The sequence below is a fragment of the Aquila chrysaetos genome, chromosome 1, assembly GCF_900496995.4.
Source record: "Aquila chrysaetos chrysaetos chromosome 1, bAquChr1.4, whole genome shotgun sequence".
In the NCBI taxonomy this organism is placed as follows: Eukaryota; Metazoa; Chordata; class Aves; order Accipitriformes; family Accipitridae; genus Aquila; species Aquila chrysaetos.
The window spans coordinates 12,291,263-12,315,875 of NC_044004.1; the positions used below are offsets into that span (position 1 = coordinate 12,291,263).

The 24,613-nt window shown below is 38.9% G+C and overlaps 1 protein-coding gene across 6 annotated transcripts in view; it reads right to left on the reverse strand.

Moving 5' to 3' along the window:
- The window catches only part of SORCS2 (sortilin related VPS10 domain containing receptor 2), a 590,289-nt gene that overhangs the window by 102,209 nt on the left and 463,467 nt on the right, over nucleotides 1-24,613 (reverse strand). For all 6 annotated transcript variants that reach the window (XM_030008352.2, XM_041124365.1, XM_041124361.1 and 3 more), the window contains 4 exons: nucleotides 23,495-23,568; nucleotides 11,217-11,281; nucleotides 8,960-9,078; nucleotides 4,728-4,817 (listed from right to left, as the gene is read on the reverse strand). In XM_030008352.2, the coding sequence (XP_029864212.2) occupies nucleotides 4,728-4,817; nucleotides 8,960-9,078; nucleotides 11,217-11,281; nucleotides 23,495-23,568 (348 nt within the window). The remainder of the gene's footprint in view (nucleotides 1-4,727; nucleotides 4,818-8,959; nucleotides 9,079-11,216; nucleotides 11,282-23,494; nucleotides 23,569-24,613) is intronic.

Here is a 24,613-nt window from a genome sequence, read left to right on the forward strand (position 1 = left end):
CCTGCCTGGCAGCAGCCAGCACTTGACTCCTGTCACATGCAGCAGACAGCTGTGTGAGTCAATGTCCTGTCAGTATCAAACACACTACTAAAAAAAAAATATCTCTCAACAGCACAGGAAAAAGCTAAAAAAAAAAAAAAAAAAAAAAGAAATCTGAATTCTGAATTCTGTTCATTAGATGGCCCCCAACAGCTCTGCTCTCTGTACATATATGGAGGTATGATGTGTTACAAAAAGGTGATCTAAGGGGCACTGTGGAGGTGGAGCCTAGAAACTTAGCACATGTAAAGCTTGGTTGGAAGCTACTTTTACCAGCCTTTGATTCACAAGTAAGGAGGCCTTGAAATATGTCCAAAGACAAACATTTATCCTCTTCTAGGTTTCTCTTTGCAAATACATTTGGACAAATACAAACACAAATGCAAATACAAACAATATAAAACAATTGAATCATTTTTTTGCAGATTTTCAGCCTCGTTATATTGAAAGGAAAATGAGACATCAATAACATTTTCTAATTACTCAGTCTGAAAATGTTCATTCTATCTCCACATGTAAAATCACCGTGAAATGCATCTGTGCAGCAAAAGAATAATATCTGAAGAGCCCAGCACTGTTCCCTCAGGCTAGAGCCTGGTGTTCCAGCACAGCTCTCCTAAGGTTGTTAGACACATCCTTGACCAGCCTGTAGTGTCTTCTGACTTGGCTACAGTTTTCCTTCCCTGTACACAGTCACTGCTCAAAAATTCTGGCCAGTGACATGAAGCATTTTACAGAGACCACTTGGAAAGAGATTTTTTTTGAAGCCTCATTCAATTCTTTTGAGAAAAATGAAATACAGCCTATTTCAGACCTGCTTCATCTCCTGGTTAGGCAGACTCTAATACTTAAAAAACCCTGAAACTCAGTTCTTTCACAAGCTATTGTTTTTAATCAATCTTAAAAAAAATTATAAATCTTTGTAAATTCTTTCATTCTGTTTATCTCCTACCACCATAAAAGTAGCAACTCCACAGTCACGTGTTCTAGATGTACTCTTAATATGCCAGTGTCTTTGCTGATATCCCGCTTCTCTGAAAAATTTCATCAGTAGTTTGCTCATATGAATCCTTTCTCTTCTGTTCAAATCGGATTGCAAGATACATTTCAGCTGCACTCAGATGATTCTCACTGAAATATGGTGTGATGAAAAATTTCAGAGCTGTGTTCTTATTTACATCAGTATCTAAAATTTCTGCTGTAATGTGAAGGTACCAAATAGCTTTAAAAAAAAAAAAAGTATCTTTTACAGAAGAGGTTAAAATCTTTCATGTTCACCACTGTTCTAATGGATGTCTAGCTTCCAGGCCCTCTTAGTGAAATTTTCAGCTCTATTGTGTGCAGATACCAAAGAAACTTCTCTTGGAGGCATCATCAAAATGCTAAAGAGATACAGTTTATTTTGTTCCACTCATTGGGTACTGCCTGAACTACGAAGAACACAAAAACATCCCTTTCCAAATGACACAGTCATCCTGTTCCTAGCTAGCTATTGACTATCTAAAATGAAACCATTAACTTCTAATTTATTTATTCAGTCAAGTCTGGAGTTAATCTGCTTAGCAAGAAAAAAAAAAAAGACAAATAAACAAAAAAACATATTTTCGAAGACAAAGAATTCAGCATGCAGCACTATTTCAAACAATCCAGACTACATGACAGAAATACTAGGGAATTATGACTGACACTTTTTGAATATGTCAGAAATGCACTCAGTAAGAGCATATGCCCAGTAAACTATACACCCTTTGCAGATTAATGGATTTTAAGGCTAAAAGTGATGATTAGATCCTCTAGTTTGCTCTCTGCTATCTTTCCAACCAGAAAATTTCCAACAATTATTTCTGCATATTTTATAAGATGCACAAGGAGCAAATAACTTCTATATGGTTAGAGCAAATCTCCCAGAAAGGCACTCAGTTATGATTTGAAAAGTTCAAAACCTAGAATATCTGTCACTTTCCTTGGCAATTTTTCAAATCCGTAATCACCAACACCATTAAGAAGTCAAGCTCAGTTTCTAATTTTGATTCAGCTCCCAGCTATAGGGGGTCTTTCTCTACTAAAGTGCTTTTAAGTATTTTCTCCCTATGAGGAGGCTTCTTCACTACAATCAAGTCGCCTCTTGATCTGCATTTTTGAACAAGAAATCATACTTTTTTCAGGGTTATTTTCCACTGAGATTGCTACACTGATCTTGTTTATAGTGTGGTCCCACAAACACAACAGAGGTCATCATGGACTGCAGAAGAGTAGTAGAAATAAGTGACTGTGGAGGACTTAAACTGATTTTGCTGCCAAGGAAAGCTCCATGGGACAGAGATCTAGGTCACCTACTGTGTGCTGTTGTCTCCAGCCCTCCTGTAGCATTTGCTGCTTTTCTTCATAACTGATGCAAGTTCACCTATTACAAACATGGATGTCTACAAGACAATAGTCTAATATAGTTCTTGAGTTCTGACAACCTCCACCAATTTATTCAGTTCTGTCAGATAGCGAGATCTGAACCCAAATAACATGCCCTTCATTAATATAGTGTACTACAATATTGATATTTAAATGAGAGCCATGTGTCATTAAGGAGGTATAGTACACACCCAACTTCTTAAAAATAATTCACTTTCCTGAATGCTTGAAGTAATCATCCCCACGTGGAATATGAACTACCGTCTGTAATCATAACACTCTGTACAACTTTTAAAAAATTGAGTTAGTATGTCCATCTTCTATGTGACGGCAGTATCAGGAAAGACAAACAGTGCTGCCTTGGCCAAAGGCCGCAGGTTACTGGGCATGAGAAGGAAACTGCAATGGAAAGGTACAGATTCCTCCTGCACAGGCCATCCAGAAGCAGAAGGAAGCAATGCCCTGGTCTCTCTTAGAAGATTTCTGCCCTTCTGTTTCCCAACGCACAACATTTTCCCACACAAGTTAGCATAGTCAACACTTGCACCAACGTGCTGACACTTCTTCAGGAAATTTGCTGTGGACAAAACATTTGCAGCTTGGGTAATGTTACCTGATTTAATTTATTGCCAGCTAACACACACTTTAAATTACTGATTTGGATTTTGACAAAAAAAAACCACATAAACAAACACTTGGGGAAACATCCTTCCTCCCGCTTCTCTAGGCTCAGCTACCTTTTCTCCCCCTTCCTACTCTCAACTCCCTTGTTTCTACCCTGTGTTAAGTTGGTTCCTCCCAACTGCTTCAGTGAGGCAATGGGCTATGCAGGAGGTTGGGGTCATCTGTGGAAGTGTTTCTTTCTGCTGCTCCTTGCTTATTCTTTGCTTTCCTCCCTTGCTCCTTACTTGTTTTCTTCTGCCCTGGCATGGGTCATCCATGGGCTGCAGTCCTTTGGGGTGTCCATATCTGGCATGTTTTAACATTTAAAACTGAATATTCTCCTGCTGTTTTCCTAATTACTAATTCCCTCAAGAAAGCATAAAGGCTATTTTGAAGGCCATAAAAACACTGAAATAATTCTGTGGAAGGGTTGATCTATTTACCTGTCCTTAGCTATACATTTCTTGTCAAAATAGACAGATAGATAAATAAATATATAGCTATTTCTATAGTTCTACTAGGAGCATATTCAAGTTTCAGATTCTTGTTCAACTAATATCTGAGGATTTGATTTGAGGATTTTGTTAATATGTTGTACGTTTAAAACCAGACGACTTCAGACCACCACTTAGACTAAAATAAAAAATAAAAAATATCAAAGATGAAAAACCTGACATTAAACACATTCTTTGGTTTATAACAATGACAGAAGGAAATACATTATACTCCAGCGTTCTTCATTAGATGAGCAATGAATTAAACCTGTGCAGTTCAAGACATGCAAAGATAACATGTCTCAGGTCTCTGCTAAGTAAGTGACAGAATCACACGGAATCACGTGAAAAGGCAGGAACCTCAGGAGGTCTCCAGACCGACCTCCTGTTGGGAGCAGGGTGCGCTGTGAGGCCAGGCCAGGTTACTGAGGGCTTTATCCAGCTGGGTCTTTAAAACTTCCAAGTCATTTTTCTTCAGGATTGCAGAAGCCTTCTAACTATAAATAAAGTTAGGAAACACACTGTGTGCAGCACAAAAATCCAATTGCATCAGTTAGACCATATGTAAATATATATGTGCTTTATTGCTAATTTACTATGCAAATACAGAAACCCTGTCACTATAAAAATATGCTAGACTGAAGTAACCTCTCAACAAGCCTTGTGATTTTGTTAAGTAATTAAAGTCCATATTGGGATTCTTTAATGAAATAGAGCACCATCAACTGGTGAAATTTTCTTATATTATTATTCATGCTTATACCAAAAGCACCATGTGGAATTAACTGTAATTGATTCTTGAAAGAACACTTGCTCAATATCATTACATTGCCATTGGGTATGTAGCACTGCTTCATGGAAGCAAAGCTCAAAAACTGTTGTAGTAACTGATGACAAATAAGCTATCCTATGTTCTTGCCCTCTATGGTTGATGAGCTACTATATTCCTAGAAAAAAATAAAAACAGTAGGGTAAGAATATGCCTCAAATGGGATTCAGAAACATTTACAAGGAGAAATTGTGATCTCAGAATAATGAGGTTTAAAAAAGAAAAGAACAAAACTAGTTTTGGTAGAAAGAGAAGAAGACAAATATATAAACTGAAAGAAAAACGTATATACTTACTTTTGGCAATGCATATTTTGGCAACTTCATCTGTACAAAACCATTTCGACGGTAAGACACATAATACTTGGTCCGATTTGCTGATGTTGTCTATACAAAGCAAAACCAAAACCTTGTGATAGATCATTTTAAGTCTAAAGAGTCTGAGATGGAAGACATTTTTTTTTTCTTTCTAACCTGCAACTGAAATACATAGCTATCACTTTTATAGCACGTGATTAATTTGCACAGTGTACTCCTGAAAGAATAAATCAAAAGTTATGACAAAATAGACTCCAAATAGACTCAAACCCTTTTGCTCTCCTCCTCTTTATGGAGAAAAAAGTGATTTACTTCCCTCTTTTGCCATTTCAGCTGTCTTGGGTGATACCTCAGACTTCAGCATCTCACTGTCCCCAGTCCTTACTGGTATCTCTGTACCCACTGGCATCCCACATCTTTGCCCTTTCACAGGATTCCAGGCAGCAGCACCCTCCAGGTAAGAGGTAGGGAGGAGGTGCACTGGCCATGAACACCAGGTACCTCAAGACAAGTGGAACTCCAACACCACAATTCAAAGCAGAGCACAAAAGGCTGAATAAATCACGCTGACATATGTAAAGCATTCACTATATTTGACTAATATTTTCTATACAGGATAAAACATTTCCCAGTGCAAGATGCTGACATGCCACATAGAAGATAATGATGCAATTCTGAATCCATTGGTCAGTCAGTTTGAAAGTCAGTGATATATCCTAAAGACACAATTATATGCTTAAATAGAGAGGTAAACATGTATTTCAACTGCTTGCATGTGTGGAACTGAAGGCAGATTAGGTTTTATGTAAAATACATGGGGGCTTATGAAGATTTTCACTAAAGAAAGCCAACAGAAACACTCATTGAAAGGAATACCACTGTATGACTATTACCATTAGCCCCTTTCTCCTCTTTGTAATAGCAGATACACTGGTCATTTTAAGACTTTTATCTTATTCACAAAAAACCCCAATGCAAATACTGTTCCAAAGTACTAAAAGGAAGATTCTAAATAAACATTGATGAAAAAACTCAACTAACAGCCTCCCTAGGTTTTTCTAGTTAGAAATGTAATACCAAAATCTGTGCTGGTATATAAATCAGCACATTACCAACTAAGCCTCTTGAGCACCATCAGATGAGATTAGCAAAGGTTTTAGGCTTTGGTAGATAATATTTCACATTTTTTCACGTGTCCGTCTGTCATGTGTCCCCCCCTGAAGATCAGCTAGGTAATGGCTATTCAGTCATTTTCACTAAGTTTATAAAGGGTGGCTGCTTTACAGGAATGGACTGGTCGAAAAAGAAAATGGAAGAAGTGAAATGTCCAAAATTTTTCTCTGGTTGTCCATGAGAAATCAGATTGTGGAACAGAAGCACAAACAGACTCATCTTTTCTCTTTGACGCAGGGAATCCATTTAAAACCCTACCCCAATCTCACTGCTTTTCTCCTCACCTTTTGTGTTTAAAAAGGGAACCTGATTTCGAAGACAGTCTATCCTGAAGCATGCAAACTTGGCTTGGCAAAAATAGAGTTGATGCATGACAGCAGGTCTACCTGCCTGAATATTTTAAAGATATCAAGTATTTAATATTGTAATCATTTTCACTCTTTCTTGAAACCAGTTTTCTTTTTTTTGTGGTAGAAAAATGTGATGCCCTTTAGGAATCTGATTTGTTAAACGATGGATTAAACCAAAAACCTCACCATTTATTTAATTAGTGTTAAATAGCAGTCTTATCCATCTTTTCATAGCCTTCTTGTTCATTATGCATTTTTTTGTCACTCATTTTAAATGACTGAAGATGATGCAAGGCAGCAGAGAATCAGAGTTGAAGCAGCTATTGGTGTCAAGCCTCACTGACATTAAAGGCTGGTCTGTGCTTAAAAACAGTGTTGAATCTTTAATCCTTCTACTAAAATCACCTCTGAAACTGTCTGACTGTTGGTGCAAACTAGAAAAGAAATGAGTATTAGAAAGATCCTTATCTTTGTGGATATAGACATATTAAAGAAATGGGGTTGAGATCTTCCTCTAAGATGGTAAAAGTCTGAGATTTGGGCGAGGATTAGCAGTGCAGACCTGCAACGCTCTGATTCACAGCTGCACAGCTCAGGGGATGTGAGTGATGCCAGGGGCAATAAGACAGTTTCAAACTCTCCTCTCTTTTTGCACAGATGATTCTGTCCCATCCTCTTTCTGACAGATATTGCTGTGATATTAAGAGGAGTCCCTGGTCTGATTCTAACTTAGATAGCAATATTTTAACTTATATAGCAATATTTTAGTCTAATGATAAAAGAATTTCCACGTGGTTTCAAAAGTATGCTGTTTCTCAGGTGTGCAGCTGCTCTGTGGTTTCACTGGAGCAGGTAAATAGTGTCCTGCATTACACCTTAGGAGTGGATGTGCTTCAGATGTGACTGTAGGATCCCAGAGTTATATTCTATCCTGCAGTAATATAGATAGGGCTAACTGTAAACCAATGTAGCAGTAAGAGAGATTTATATTACATACTGTGATTTACTGCAGGTAAGTCTGAAAGGAAAAGACTAGAGATATTTCCCCTTTTTTGTGGAACACATGCACATCTCACCTGCTGGCATTGACATGTCTCAAAACTACCGAGACTACATTACCAATGCCATCATTTTGCTATTAGCAACGGTCTATTACTTTATGTGCATATTTCCAGGTTGCACTTCCATTTTGTGTCTGCCCATGCCTGGCATGAGACAGAATAACAACAGCTCGAGATGCAATTATACAAAACGTCCGGCAAAACAAAATGCTTGAAGAGGAAGCAGCCAGTGTTTTGCTGAGCAGAGCAGTCTGGAAGTTCACACGGTGAGAAGCACTTCTCACTGTCTACACACTGTGAAATGGATTTTAGAGTGTGCCTGGGGGGGGGAGCCACAGAAAATAATACCTTTGAGCAAAATGAGTCCCATGAGTACTAGACCTGAGCTGAAAAATGCCTACTTTAATTCAAAAATTCTTTCCCAAATCCATTTTGCTGTTTCTTTGTGGTGCTAAATGTTCTAAGCCATGTGCGCCCTTGAATCCTCTGTGCCAAACATGAGGACAGATCTTTTGTGTCTCTATTAATTTACAGATCCTTTTGGAAGAAACAGCCACAAGGGGTGAAAGCTGCAAAGAAGCCAATCAGATGTATCCAGAGGCAGCGGTGGGGAGACCTATCCATTGCCGTGATATTGCTTTCCTGCAAAAGTCAATAAATAGACAAGCCTTGCAACAAGCAAATCATATCAAAGTAAGGGAAAAATGACAGCCAACCACTGAGGAAAGTACAAGCAACTTCCCTACTAAAATCTTAAAAAAGAGGGAGGACATAACTGTTCTTTGAGAATTTTGTAGCTCTGATGATAGATTCAAATCACAACCAGTCCTGAGCACATAAAACGAAATTTTCAAGTGTGCCTGAGCTGTACTGATGCCATAAGGCTAACGGTGTTCCACCCCAGGTTTCTGCATGCAGATCTTGTACTTTGGGAATGAAATAACCCCAATGTAATTTGGACCATCACAAGTTGTAGACATGGCATTTAGGGACATGGGTTAGTGGTGGACTTGGCAGTGTTAGGTTTACAGTTGGACTCAATAATCTTAAGGGTCTTTTCGAACCTAACTGATTCTGTGATTCTATTCCAAGTTGCTCCAAACTCCCCAGCTATGGCCATTTAACCCTTTCACTTCCTAAACACAGTCATATAAGTTCTTTCCTGGCAAAACCTCTTCAGAGAAGAATCCATATGAAGAAGCTGAGCCACTACTCTCTCAGTGGCTTTCCTTGGATGCTCTTCTCAGGGAACCTTTTTGTGCTATGGAGGTACTGGAAAGTACCCAGAAGAGGTTGTAAGTGTAAAAACAAAAGGGTTGCATTTTGCCTAACACACAAAACTATTCATAAAAAGTAACTTTGAACCACACAATCCACTTGAAAATTTTCATATAGTTAAAGCTAGGTCAGTGATAAATTAAAATCAAACATACAGACAACTGGTTGCACAAATTAAAGATGCATTGGTTTTTTTGACTGATAAAGGAATACTTTGTTCCATGTAAAAATTCATAAATCATCATTCACAGTCTGGAACTCCATCCTCCTAAGTTACAATGTTGCTGCACTGTTCAAAATTTTATTTTTGAATTTGAAAATGCACTGTCTCTCCAGAAAGTGGCAGTACCTGAAGAAATATGTAGTCATCCTGCACGGTCAGGGAATCCCGATCAGTGCCACCAGCAAACTGGACTGTCATTGTCTTTTCAGAGCAATTTTGAATCTGGCAAGTGATGTAGCGATAACCTGAGGGAAGAGAGACAGAAACATATGACAGGGCTATCAACAGAAAAAGAAGCAAGCAGTATAAAATGTTATTCATGTAGGGAAAGCACTGCCTTTGCCAAGTGAGTTAGTTGTAACCCTCATACAAGAGTTTTTCAATCTCCAATGTACTGAGAATATATTAACTGCTTACAGTTCAGATCATTCCCGGGAGGCAGCCTGTTATTATCCAAATTTTGCTGGTCCAGAGAGATTAGGGGTTAGATGAATGAGACAGTCATGGGTGGGGATAATAGAAGGAGCCACTTTTCTCACTTAACCTATGCACAGAGCCAAATTATTCACTTGGACAAATGGCAGCCTGACACAACATAACTGAAATCAATAGATCAACCCTAGTATAAAATTGTGATGAGTGAGAAGAGAATCAGACTCCGTTTAATAGACAGCATGCAGAATTTTAAAGACTATTTTCAAAGCTCTGTAGGAAAGTTAAGATACACTATTAACACACTATTGGAACTGCTCTGTTGGGGCAGGACTTCTATAGTCAGAGTTAATATCTTGCTGAAAAAGCCTGGAATGATTTATATCAGTGGAGGCTATGGCCTCTCTCTTCCTCTCCAGTTAGCAATGGGCAAGGAATATTCTCTCTGCCTGGGCTGTTAGAACAGTATCACTGCATCTTTGATGCAATCTGCTCTAATCAGAAAGAGCAGAGCCAATAATCATATCTTACACCAGCTGTGGCCCAAAGAGCTTCTCCTAGATCCAAGCCCTTGTACAGCTTACCCTTCTTCACAAGCTTCTGAGCACAAAGTACTTGAGTGACTTTCCCAAAAGAAGTGAGAAAAAACGTTACACACACAATCCTGTGTCCAGATCACTAATTTCCCCCACACTCCAGATAGAGTATGAAAGAGCAAATAATGCACTCCTATGTCCTTCGTTACTTTTGCAGTGTGATAGGAAATGCATTCCACACTTTGTGACTTTTAATTAGAAAATGCCAAAACAGTACACTAGATACAAATATTTGTTTTAAAATCTGAATCTGTTTAAGAGGCAGCTAGAGTCAACCCAAGTTCTCCTGCTTATGTCCAAATCATCACCACAAGGATATTCGAGCAAGCGCAGCAGTGGGCCATTGAAAAGTCTTGCAGCTATTCTTAATTCACATGACAAGCATTACAGTTCTTCATCAGATAGGTAGCACAAAGATGCTGTTTCCACTAGAATCAATGCTGATGCTTGTGCTGACCACAAGTGCACAAAGTCAGTTTGTTGAGAACCCAGCCAGGAGATACTTCATGAGAGTTTTTCTTTTTCTGCTGTTTCTGTTAAATAAAAAAAATTCTTTCCATCCAGCCTCTGAAGAATCCACACTGTGTCTAAACAGAGCAGCTGACAGGGTCACCACATCTCAGAAATCTCACTGCTAAAAGATTTAGAAACTTTGTCATCCGGATTTTAACATGGTAACTTTATAGGGCTGAAAGGAAGAAAAGCTACTGGATCAGGGAAAGTAAAACCATGCATTCTTTACAGCTCATTTTTAAGACTGCACAGGAACTTAGATGATGTGATTCAAGGAATTAAATTATCTTTCAAGAGTACAATTGGTAACAAGAAACTATACAAGCTTTTGGAATCATGGTGAGTCTTTAGTACAGCACATCCTGACTGCTAATCTGCTTTTTCATTTATTTTCCTTTTGAAGTCTCAAAGTATGCTGGATACTGTAACATGAGGAAATTCCGGGAGACAGTGGTTAGTGCAGCAGGACTGACATACGCAATGATTCACTTTAACAGACACTTACCCAGCACTAACACTGCATTGCCAGTTTCATTTGCAAATCAGGAAAAAATGTTCAATGTTTAACTGCCAGAATAAATTGCACTATTAATGGACATTTTCAACGGAGCATAGCATCTTGACGTCAATTCATCTTAAAGTGGAAAACAAGTAAATTTTAAATTATACTATATTTTTATACAACAGGACAGCTTTGCTGACTACAGATAAACAGAAGAAGAATCTGACTTGCACAATTTCTCTTCTGGCTAGTTTTAAAAACAATCCAAAAAGTACACTCTAAAACAAAGAGAAATGACTGTACACTAGGGTATCAATTGATAACATTTTCATTTGCATACCTCCACTGGGGTCCTGGATTTCCATATGAACTAAATCAGGGTCTCTGTCAACTCCAGCAACGGCCCTGAGAACATAATATAATCAAGTTATGCAGAGCCAGCTATAGAATAGTAATTATGTGGATGGAAGAAAAGAGAGGATTTCATACTAAACAGCTTTAACATTCTAGCTGGGAAATTAAAATAAACCCCATTTATAATGTCCTATTACTAACATCTAGAAGGAAACTATTTTTTCTGTACTTGCCACTATGTTTTTCTTAAATTTCTTTAGAATCTCTTTCACTAAAATGTGCATACAAATAGGATCAATTGGAGAAAAGAACAGAAATAGATGTGAAATTGGAAACAAAACTTCATAATCATAAATCGATATACATATTGATATACATACACATACACAGATATGCACACATTCACATGCACTGGCAAGCGCTAGAGCATCTTTTTACAATTACGTTTGACATTTGAGACTACAAGGCAGATTTAGTGCTAAAAAAGACTTAGATTCCATTCTTATTAGAAATATCTTAAACTTGACACACAGCTTCCAAAACAAATTGATATATCTTTGGTTAGTATATTCAAGCGAAGAGTAGATTCTGCCTTGACAAAGGAAGAAGGTGAAGAATAATTTTGAGAAGAATATCCTGAGAAGGAAATTCAGTCAGAATTGATCAAGGTGCAGTTTAACTGTGAAAAGGTGTAATGGGAATACAGACTGATTTTCTCTTAATAACTCCCATGTCAAATACGCTCAGACAAAAGATGAGTTTTCTATCCTCAGGGCTTCCATCGCAACCTGGGAACGGCAGCCCCAGCTGTGGTTTTTTCTGGCCCTTCCATTGTCATTAGTCAGGCAGATTCTGCAGAGAAAGTTTTGAGATGACAGTTGTGCTGTCACTAAGCGAAGCAGAATCCGGCCCCACTAGCATAGCTACATTGCTCTTCACAAGGCTCTTCACTGGTGTGTGTGCTGGTTTTGGCTGGGGCAGAGTTAATTTTCTTCATAGTAGCTAGTATGAGACTATGTTTTGGATTTGTGCTGAAAACAGTATTGATAATCCAGAGATGTTTTCATGATCGCTGAGAAGTGCTTATACAGCGCCGTGGCCTTTTCTGCTTCTCACACCTCCCCACCAGCGAGGAGGCTGGGGGAGCACAAGGAGTTGGGAGGGGACACAGCTGGGACAGCTGACCCCAACTGACCAAAGGGATATTCCAGACCATAGGACATCATGATCAGCAGATAAAGCTGGGGAAAGAAGAAGGAAGGGGGGGACATTCAGAGTGATGGCATTTGTCTTCCCAAGTCACTGTTAGGTGTGATGGAGCCCTGCTTTCCTGGAGGTGGCTGGACACCTGCCTGCCCATGGGAAGCGGGGAATGAATTCCTTGTTTTGCTTTGCTTGCGTGCGCGGCTTTTGCTTTGCCTATTAAACTGTCTTTATCTCAACCCATGAATTTTCTCACTTTTACTCTTCTGATTCTCTCCCCCATCCCACCGGAGAGGAGTGAGCGAGCAGCTGTGTGGGGCTTAGTTGCCGGCTGGGGTTAAACTATGACAGCACGGTAAGAGTCCATCGAGTCAGCAGATGTGAATTGAAGACACGCAAAGGAGATATACTGAGTGATAAAGTGCAGCTGGTTGCAGATATTTTAAAAGTCCATTAAAATACTTAAGAGAAAATTATCATTTTGATACAATTATTAATAATCAAATGCAATAAAGCTATACTTTGGATTGAAATTACATCATTGTTTAATGATTTTAATAGCATTGATTTATGAGGAGCGGTTAAAACTCAGACTCGGTAATTGGTGGCTCCTTGGGAACGCAGGCCAGGGGGAAGAGACTGGATGATTTCCACTGCTGCATAACAACCAGAAATAATCACATATGCTGTTTTTCCCTAACAAGATAAATGATCAGTCCAAAGAAGGAAGGGGAGGGGGAAGGATGAGCCCCTGCCAAGCCATGAGATGTGAAGGAAACTTCTAGGGGGGATTTTTTAGTAAATGCATGGAAAAATCTTGCATTTACTAAGAAATTGGTCTCTCAAACACAAACTATTCTAGCATTTTGGAGGCAGCACATTTAAGTCAGAGAAGATGTTATATTCACTGAGGTCTGATAAGAATATATATGAGCAGAGGGAAGGGATCTGTGAACATTTTTGCTGTGTGCACTGTATCTATTTTTCTAGATATTCACAACACCAAATCAACTCTGCTATCAACTCTGCAGTCAGGTTTTTGAGGGAAGAAAATGATGTTTACTGAATATTTTACTTTTTGTGCTGGACCTCATGCAGCTGAAGTACAAACTAACAGAAACTTTAGGGTTGAAATTTTCTGAGGCTCAGCCTGACATGTTGATCAGCATCAATAATGTAAAGATAGTTTTTAGGTACTTCTGAAACAACCTCTTGTATCTATAATTTATCACACATGATTTCATAAGCACAGTTTGAGGTATTTGTCAATATCTTTACCTTCTCATATTTCTTTCAACAGCTCAGAAGTGACAACGATCTCAGGTCTACCATGTTCCTCCTAACAGTGGCAGCTGGCACAAGTAGCCTCTAATCTTGTTTCCAGTGTAATCTTTCAGTGCAAGAGGTTGTAACTGATCTGCTTTAATGAACACTGCATGGACACAGAAAATGAAAGTTTCCAATCCAAGCTACTTTTCTCCCTTAGACTTTTATTTGAGTAGTTGTGAATAAATCACAAGGAAGGGTTTTTTTAACCCAGCCAGGAAAATGTAATATCTTTTTCCCCCTGAAGTTCAGACATTTCCCTTACCCCTCCTTTTAAAACTACCCTTTATTAACCAGGAGAACAGTTACTTCCAAAAGGTAAGTCCTCTATTCCTAAACTAGCTGGATCACCTCCCACGGTGTCCCTTGACTATCAGGAAGGTTTAGGACGACAGCTCCATGCAGCAGTTTGACAAGCATTTCTTCTCATTGCTCTACCAGATTAAGTCACCCCATTCTGTGTCTCCAGTCTTGCCTCTCCTTCACCGCCTCAGCCATCCCATTGAACTTGCCAGGTCCCAGTGCTGGGAATTGTCTAATTTAAAGGTGACCCTACAAAGGTATAAGCCACAAGGCTGCCAAAAGAAATGATCATTAAGCTATACCTGTAGATCTCCAACTTTAGACAAGTCTAACAGGTCAGATGTACCCTTTAAGTGCAGAGTTTATCCATTCTGAAAGGCACAAATTAAGTAAGCAGAATATTTCAAAAATATGTTTTGTCTTTTTCATTACTTTAATTGTACAGATGGGCTATAACAGCAGAGACTGTTTATTTGCTGATGACGTTACACCCTCAAAGTGTACTTTTGAATGTCAGCTACAGAGCAGAGTTTCCAAACTCAGAAGTCCCTTTACCTAGCTTTACAAACACTTAGGAATAGTCCTTTCTTCTTTTATTGAAAAAAAGACCCCATCTATTACGGTTGCTAAGAAAATCTTCAGAACAGAGTATAACTAATGCAAAGAACTTGAAGCTATATCCCTGAAGAATAAACTAATCTCCTCATTTCAGTGGACTTCTCTGGCAACAGTACTTTTAAAAGCAATACTGTTATTTCACTTGTGCTTAAATCATGAACCAAAGGAAAAGTCGTATGACACTATGCAGGCTAAACACAGTCTAGATCCCTCTGCCCACGCAATAAATCTTTCTTAAAGTGGTGGGCAAACAATGCACATACAGGAACACATACAGCAAATGATCCAGTTTAAAAGAAGGTTCAGTTATATGTTTTTTCATATTGAGGGAGAAATGTAAGACTTTTTTTTTTTTTTTTTTTTTTTCATTTTCATTTACAAACTTACTACTACCACAACATAAATGCATTGTACCAGTGTGAGGATTGTGTCCACACATCCATGCACAAGCACAAGTTTACTGTTCCACAGCTGGCTTTAGGGTAGGACCTGTTCTGTCTTATAAAACACAGAGGCAATGGACCCGGATAATCTCAACAGCTTCTTCCTTTTTAGTTGACATTTCAGCATCAATTTTTAATTCTTTTTCCCCAAATAGAACAAGCAGTTTCTCAGGAACTATCTATTTTTCTCAGTTTCAGCAGGGTTTTTGGTTTGGTTTGGTTAGAATTCCCCCACTTTTCTTCTCACAGTAGTTTGCGATGAAAATGTTCATATCTCAGCAATCTGGAACCATTTCTTTATTTATTTGTTTTACTTGGGTAAAGGAGGGCTCTCAACTGAATTTAGGGTTTTCTGGTTTGGGTTGTTTTAGTGTTTTACATTCAACCGTTAAAATCTCCAGTGAAATTCAGACTAACTTTAGTTTTTAGATGAGACAATTCTTTCTCTAGGAAAAGAAATATCTTCTGACCAAGTATACCATGCTGGATAAGGCAAGTGCAACACGCCAGCACGTAAGATCATGTAACAGTGTGGTTACACCACTTCAGAATTAAAATAGCCCAACTTGATTGTAGGGTGGTGTAAATATAGGCAGCCTCAATACGCTTCTTCCCTTTCCTGTGAACACAAGTTCCCATTACCTCCCTTGTGTTTGTCTGACACCATGTTGAGCCTCTTGGGAAAACTAGTCCTGCAGACTGTCATTTTAGAACTTTTTGGAGGGGTTAGTTTTCTGTTTCTTAAAGCACTGGATCATGCCAGAAGTTGAGCACCAATCCTGTGGAAGAAAAGTGGCACGATAGCCCCTTTTGATGGTGCAGAGGTGCAATTGCCTCAGCCCCGCTGCAGCCTTTCTGCAGGTCTAACGTCATTCAGGTCATAAAGCTGCATCTAATAAAACACGATGAGAAGCAGAGGGAAATCAGGGCACCTTTGTTTCCATTCAGGCCTGAATGTGGTCTCCTGAGGGACACTAGAGCCCTTTTTTTCTGGATATGGTTTTTTTTAGACTTTAGGGACATTCTCCCGAAAGATTATCTGTTGTATGACCTAATTCTTCACGTCTCTGCATTAGTGCTCTGCCAGGTAATTCTACTCACCTTAACAGCATTACATCAGCATGAAAATGGTGCAATGGAGGGGACTAAAAAGCCCTCTGCATTGGCCTTGGTCTGTGTATAAATGTATACTCCATGATACAACCAGTAGGTATTTTATACTTTTAAATAACCACACTACAATTCTAAGAATTTAGAATTTTCTGTTAAGAATTCCAATTATGAGACCTTTGGCATTATTTTAATAATAATTTCTCTTTTATTCAGCTACCGCTCTTGTTCACAAACTGCCCCAGTATTTTCTCACTCTAGTTGAATGCAGTATTAGAAAAACTTCAATACTCACCTGAAATTTGGTATTTGTAATATACATGAACAAAAATCACCACTGACATGTAACACTATGTATCTCAAAATGTGAATCATAAGCATCAATCCCTTCTATGATAACTATGATTCGTATTTTACTTCAAGCAGGAAACACTTCTTTGTTTCCAGTAGTCCAGGCTCATTTTGTAGGGGAGCCGTTGACTGCAAACACTAATCAAGTGGAGTCTGCTATGGACATATATCTTCTCTATCTCCAATGGATCCTTTCATTGTTAAATATTTGATGCAGCTCCCTTGGGTGGATATTAATGAAGAGACATCTTCAAAAAGGACATCTGAAAACAAAACCAAATGAAAACAAACCTGCTCGCTGATGTGCAGGAGCTTCCAATCAAAGCCCATCTGAAAATGTGCCGGTCTCCTCAATCAGCCCCTCTCATAATCTCTGAATATGAAGTTTATCCAAAAGGTAACAAGTTCCCAGTTTATAGTGACTGATTTCTAGCAACTGGCTAAGGGCACTGCTAAGAAAGCAAGTCAAAAGCATGCAAATGTTTTCACTGAGTAGCTTCAAATGGTATTGACTCTTGGCAACCTGGTTACTCAGGGAGACAAAACTATGATTTGAATCATACAAGCTAAAAATACATTTGATTATGACTGATTTGTGTTTCAGGCCTTGACGCCTTTGCATCTGCTTTGAAAGATGCACCTTCAGTGATTCAGTCAATGCTCTACACAGCCAGTGTCTGCTGCTACTTATTTACTCCCTATGCTTAAATGCTTTTTAACAAAGCTATTTTTCCTGTCACCTTTATCCAAACAGCGGAGCTGGAGTGGTTTGTCATTGCTGTGGGTTGACCTTGGCTGGCCACCAGGTGCCCAGCAAGCCGCTCTATTACTCCCCCTTCTTAACATGACAGTACAGGGGGAAAAAATAAGATGAAAAGCTTGTGGATTGAGATATAGACAGGGAGATTGCTCACCAGTTACCATCACAGGTGAAACAGACTTGACTTGGGGAAGATTCATTTAATTTATCACCAATTAATAACAGAGTAGGGTAGTGAGAAACAAAAACCAAGCTAAAAAGACACCTTCTCCCCACCCCTCCCTTCTTCCCAGGCTCAGCTTCACTCCTGATTTCTCTACCTCCTCCCTGCCAGCAGAGGGACAGGGGGATTGGGAATGGGGGTTGGGGTCAGTTCATCACACATTGTCTCTGCCGCTCCTCCTCCTCACTCTTCCCCTGCTCCAGCGTGGGGACCTTCCCACGGGAGACAGTCCTCCATGAACTTCTCCACTGTGAGTCCTTCCCACAGGCTGCAGTTCTTCACGAACTGCTCCAGCGTGGGTCCCTTCCACGGGCTGCAGTCCTTCAGGCACAGACTGCTCCAGCGTGGGTCCCCCACGGGGTCACAAGTCCTGCCAGAAAACCTGCTCCAGCGTGGGCTCCTCTCTCCACAGGGCCACAGGTCCTGCCAGGAGCCTGCTCCAGCGCGGGCTTCCCACGGGGTCACAGCCTCCTTCAGGCACCCACCTGCTCCGGCGTGGGGTCCTCCACGGGCTGCAGGTGGATATCATCTGCTCCACCGTGGACCTCCGTGGGCTGCAGGGGGACAGCCTGCCTCACCATGGTCTTCCCCACGGGCTGCAGGGGAATCTCTGCTCCGGCGCCTGGAGCATCTCCTCCCCCTCCTTCTGCACTGACCTGGGGGTCTGCAGGGCTGTTTCTCTCATGTTTTTTCTCACTCCTCTCTCACAGATGCTGTTGCGCAGCTTTTTTACCCTTTCTTAAATATGCTGTCACAGAGGCACCACCAGCGTCACTCATGGGCTCAGCTTTAGCCAGCGGTGGGTCTGCCTTGGAGCCAGCTGGAACTGGCTCTGTCCGACACAGGGACAGCTCCCGGTCTCTTCTCACAGAAGCCCTGAATGCTCCTGCTACCAAACCTCGCCACATAAACCCAATACAGTGATACACATCACCACACTGATAGAAATAGAAACAAATACCATCCCAAGTGATTAAAAGTCAAACATAAGAATGACTGCCCACACAGATTCTTGGCTTCCCACACAAGAGCCTTTCACACGAACTTCAGTGTTAAAGGCTCAATGAAATCCTCTCTGCATTTCTCTCTCCTTCAGGGCATAACATCACTGAAATCCCCTCTTTCACCAGACACTTGAATAGCTAGGAACCCGCTACACTTGACATTAATGGGTATGGCTGTGATTGATTACTCATATGGGATTTCATGATGAGAATAAAAGTTTGGTCCCCTGAGAACAACTACTCTGCCCAAATAAACTCATCATTTTTTATTTTTATGTTCTCACCTCTCATGAAAATGGAGAACCTATAGCTAAAAATAAGAGTAACAGATACCCATAGCATAGGACCACATATCCAAGTGAGTCAAGGATAAAACTTTTCTAAGGCTCTAGACAGAATCATAAAGGAAATGTGCCAGGCTTAATTCTCTGGTAATTACTGATTCATGAGTTACTGTCCTGGGGTATATTTGTGCTGGTATAGACAGCTGATTTACAATCTATTCTTCGCTTATGTATTACTAAGCTCTATTTTGAGAAATCAAAAGGAACTTAACTGGTGCATAACCCTTGGGGACTGAGAAGAATAGCAGCAGAGCCAGAGGAATTCCAAACTGCACTACTCTTTCTTGTTCTCAAGGATTACCACATAATATACTTTTTTTTTTTTTTTTTTTAATGGGCTTTATATATATAAAACCAATTACATACCATGTGATGTGTGGGTGTTTAATGTTTGGCTGGGATAGGTCATATCTCTTTGCATTCTTTCTTATCAATACATCAAGAACTGGAAAAAGTACTTATAAAAGATGGGTACTGTAACATCCCTTAAACAGAAATCATCACATTGGGGCAATACTGCATGGCCAGTTGCAGTTTATATGCAGCAGTAAAACTGGTCATGGTAATCAAAGTTTCTTAATTTTAAAGCACAAGAATTTGCCCAAAATTATAACTTTTCACATTAAAAAATGGGGGGGATTTGAATCTTCCTAGCTGGTATTTATATGGAAATAAAAGATTTATTTTCTAAATGTTGATACAAAATGAATTTTTTTTGTTTTGAATTACAGTGTGACTTAGTATTTCATTTTATTATTTTCAAATCTGCATTTCATTATTTTGCTTTGAAAATTAAAAAAAGCTTTTTAACAATGTCAGAGCATTTATTTTCAGTATTTCCGTATTTTCTGAACAGTTTTTTTCCTATATTTTGATTTTTTTATTTCCACTTAAATGAGAAAACAATCGAAGAAAAATAAATACATTTCTAGCATTCACCTGTTTTGCAACCATCTTTACATATACCTGCAGCCTTACAGCTCTTTTGTTTTTAGAATAGAATAGTTTCAGTTGGAAGGGACCTACCACGATCATCTTGTCCAACTGCCTGATCACTTCAGGGCTGACCAAAAGTTAACGCATGTTATGAAATGCATTGTCCAAATGCCTCTTAAACACTGACAGGGTGGGGGCATCAACCACCTCTCTAGGAAGCCTGTTTTGCTTCCTAAGATGCTAACAGAAGACAAACTGCTATGAAGGATTAGTCAACTTTCCTTTCCAAAAGAATAAATGAAACAAATTGGGAAAACGGCTGGGAGGGGGTAAGAAAATGCCACACTATATCACAGAGGGGAAGAAAATATTCTGTGCTCCTAAAACAGAGATGGTAGTATACACTTTCTACTGATACCAATAATCTTTCCATTAGTTCCACTGTCATGAAAGACCAAATTCCATACATTAAATCTGCAAAGATACTTAAGGGGTGGTCCAGAACACTTGAAAAGCAAATAAAGCCTAGAAGATTATTTTAATATATTGCTTATAAACTTACAGTATAAGATCTGAACATAAATGGTTTAAAATATGCGGTCCCTACTGACCTTCCCTTAATATAAATACATAAGACATCCCACTAAATTAATTGCATTTAGATTTTCATTAAGTAAAAAAAAAAATGCTTCTTCAGTAAATGCATGAAGATCTGACTGCTGCTGGAGGCACAGGAAAAAATTGTTTTTACAAAGCACAGGAAAATATTATGACTGATAATATTTGTAGTTACCAGGCTGAAATAAAAATCTTAGGCTATATTATCAACCTCAGTTGCAAAACTTGACTGAAATCAAAGAAGAAACATCTTCTAAAGATCTGCCCAGTGAAATGTTCTTGGCACAACTAGCCAGTATCAGCAAGACACATGCCCTCATTTATAGTGAGATGTACAATTAGTTTGAATTCAGTTCACCTATCTTTAACACATGAGATGTTCTATATTGCCAAGAAAACAATACTGGACTTAGTGTCCTAATAGTCAAGGTATGACAAAGCCCATATTCTTACATCTGTTGAAAAATACACAAATACTTCTTTCTATCTAGCATTTGGATAACTCAGGTGATGAAGGCCATGAAGTAGTGGAAAGTTTCACATAATGACAGACAAACTCCCACTGGACAGCCGTCATGTCCAACCCTCCACTTGCAGCAGATTCTTTATATATTGCAATGTCCCATATGATATTAGAAGTAAAATATATTTATATATCTTTATTACTAAGGAAGTTTAAGGGAAGGATCATTTGGTACTTATGAGGCACTAAATGTCTGCTCCCAAATCCTTACTGTTGCTGGCTGATACAGTTCTCGAAAGAAATCAGAATGGTCTATATACAGAAAAGGGGAAAACAAAAACCTAGAAAATATTTCTAATGGTTATAAATGTACAGACTCTTAGAATTTATTATTCTTGTCTGAGAGGAATGTGATGTTTATGAACAACCATGACTTTGAAGTACTACACGGGAGTTATTCCTATCGAAGGTCCAGGACACATCCCTGACTGTGCCTGAATGATATAAGGAAACATAAAGATTCTGAAACACAGCAAAATACAGACTTAATATTAAACATGCACTTGCTGGCTTTAATTCTTACATACAAAGACCATTGACAGATTGCTTAAGTCAGAGCAAAACTGACACATACTTCAGTGGTATGCTATGTTTTTTCACAATTTAAGTGTGCTAAATATACCTAGACTCAGATAAGAAAAACGCCATTAAACAAGTCTGCAGGAGGGAGGCTTCCACTGTCCTTTCTTACCTGTTAGTGACTTCGATGGTTTTCAGTCCTAATATATTTGAAATTTTTTTTTTATTAAAGACAGAGAATCACATGCCCTCCTGATTTACACCCTATACAATCTTGCTAAGGAAAAATTGGTTATAAGGCAGACATGACATTTCTGACCCACTGTGTTACTTCTAAATGATTATACCCTTTCACATGGTAGTTAAGAGACCTGTAAAGTGTATTGCCTATGAAACTCCAGCTGCTGTGAAGAAATAATTTCTTCAATAGGGCTATATTTTGCAGAGGCAAATAAGCAGAGTCAGGCCGACTCAAGTATTTCAGCAGAAAAGCTTGAGACGAACTGGAGTAAATCAGATGGGTGTTACTACAAACCAACCACAGGCTGGTTTTCTAAAAGTATGGACAGTAAGTAGGTTGCAGATTGAAGAAGAGGCCCTTGGAAGTGTGAAAAAGCTGCCTTGATATGTCCAGGGATAATTACACCGACAGGGCAGCAGGGCAGGTTAGGCCTTGTGCTCCCAGCTCTTTCACACAGGGTTTAACCTGTCCACGAGTCCCTGCCCTGCGTCACAGCCTCCCCCCCGCTCAGCTTCAGCAGCAGCACACGCGCCACTACACCGTTAGACTCGCCACGTCATGTTTTGGGCCAGTGGCCAATGTATCTGTAGGTACTGTAACAGCTCTGCGTGCTTTGTAACCTCTACACCAGCAGTTTAAGCAGGTTGGGGGTTTGTTTCTTCCCCCCCCCCCCCACCCGAGTATGGCCATTTCAGCTCAGGAGGAAAGCAACTGCCTGAAGAACGAGGAGGATCACAGCATGAATGCCAAACACATCGCAAATCTTGCAACCAACATCAGGTATACCCATTTCAATACTGGCAACACCACTAGCAAACCGCAAAACATTGCTGAAAGCCAGATATGGCTTCATAGCCATATAGATAATTACACTTTATGCAACTGACATGGATCAGAGTCCATCTAGAATTGAAATCAGAAGCCATTTAGGGAATGGAAGTGTCTAGCACATTATGACTAATCCTGTAATAAAAAATACCACTTATTGGTAATGATTCAGTTATGCACAGTACGTACATACACACTGAAGTAAAATGTGAAAGGGGAAATACTCTGGCTTTTTCAATAGAAATCAGGTAAATGTTGAGTGTGCAAACTTATGATTTTTAAATATGAGATTAATTAAAACACTATCAAAAGGTTAATTTTGGTGTAAAAGAAGTTATACACTTCTCAAATTAATTTTGTTTGTATATAAAACAGGCATTGACTTATTCTTCAAACATTTTGTCAACCTGGTTAAATCACTTCTTAAACATTTTGAGAGACTGCAAAATATTTGAGCTGAAAATGAAATCATTTGATAAATGTGTACTCGATAAAGTCATATTTTTTCACCAGTTTCCTTAATAGTGTAAGTTTATATATGACTCCAGTTAATAGGTCTGATTCAACCTCTCCTAAAAAAATGTTATAGATTTTTCATTGCAAAAAGACTGCTCTCCGTTCTAAAGATCAATTTCACCAGTAGAACAAAGAGCAATTTCATTGGACATTACAGCTCTCTTTAAATCTTGGGCTCCATAGATCCAGACCTATAACCTTTATATGTGCTGACACAGTATGATCACTGGTGTAAGTATGAATTTGCAATAGTGGACGCAGCAACAGTGACATACTCAGTCTGCAAAAGACACCAAGGCTCGTACTGTCCCCATCAGTACCCCTGGAAACATATTTCTTGATTAGAATGAAATACTTTTTCTGTTCATTTTTTATTTGGAAAATAACGGACTTCTTACCAAAAAATATGATCTTTTGAAACTCGTTCCTGCAGAAGGATCCATTTTTTCCCCAAGTCAATGGATACATAAACCTCCAAAAAAAAAAAAAAAAAAAAAAAAAAAAAAAAGGAGGAAAAAAAAATTAGATGATAGGAAACTGTTAATGTTGTACATCTTCAAAGACAGGTCCTATGTCACTATTAAAATGACAGATTGCACACCAATAAAAAATAAAAAATCATTACCAGGAACTCTTTACAATGTTTTTCAGAGTAATAAACTTTCATAGAAAAAATCTTTTAAAATATAATCGATAATGAACAAAACTCAGTGACAATGTCTTTTTGTTTACCATGAAAACAATTCACAGTTCATTTTGGGTCAAATTCTTTTTTACCTCAGCATGGTTAAACAAGAGGAATGGTAAAAGGACCTTTTTCTTCTTCTTCCCATTCATTGGCTAAAAAAGCACAAATGTTCCCTTTATGCTTCAGGCCTTAATTCCATCAAAAATACTTAAGCCAGGAAGTCAATGGATTTAAAACTCTGCTAAAATAGGACCAAAAGGTATTAGAGAAATGCTTAAGAGATTTGATGAGGAAAGATGCACTTAAGGGCTTCCTTCATGGATAGCAGTTTGTAACCCGTGAGAAATGGTCACTCAGCAGAGAGGCAGAAGATGGCCTGGAGGAGGAGGACTCCAGCTCCACCTTCCCTCTGAACAGTTCACCCCTGGTAAAAAAACCAAATGCTAATGATATAGATGGATATCAAGAGTGCAGATGAAAGCTGTTTTCCCCCAGAATAAAGTGGGATATAAAATACTACTCAAAAATCTCCCTCCTTCAGCATTTGCCTTCGTAATGTGTTTCCTCCAGTTAAAAAAGGAAATATCTATCAGACTTCTAAAAAGGCAGATTTAAAGACCCCTGCTGTCTGCATGCATTTCTTATTTGATCCAATTTACATATGATGGGTTTTCTCTTAATATCTCAAATAGGGAAAAAAAGGCAAGTAAAACTGTTCTTCTCTGTTGTGGGAATAAGTCACCAGTTCAGTTGCTCATTGTTCTGGGGGAAAGTGTCTCATGAGGTCTATTAAGGAATGTTTTTGTTTTAAAATGACAGCTTCAATGAC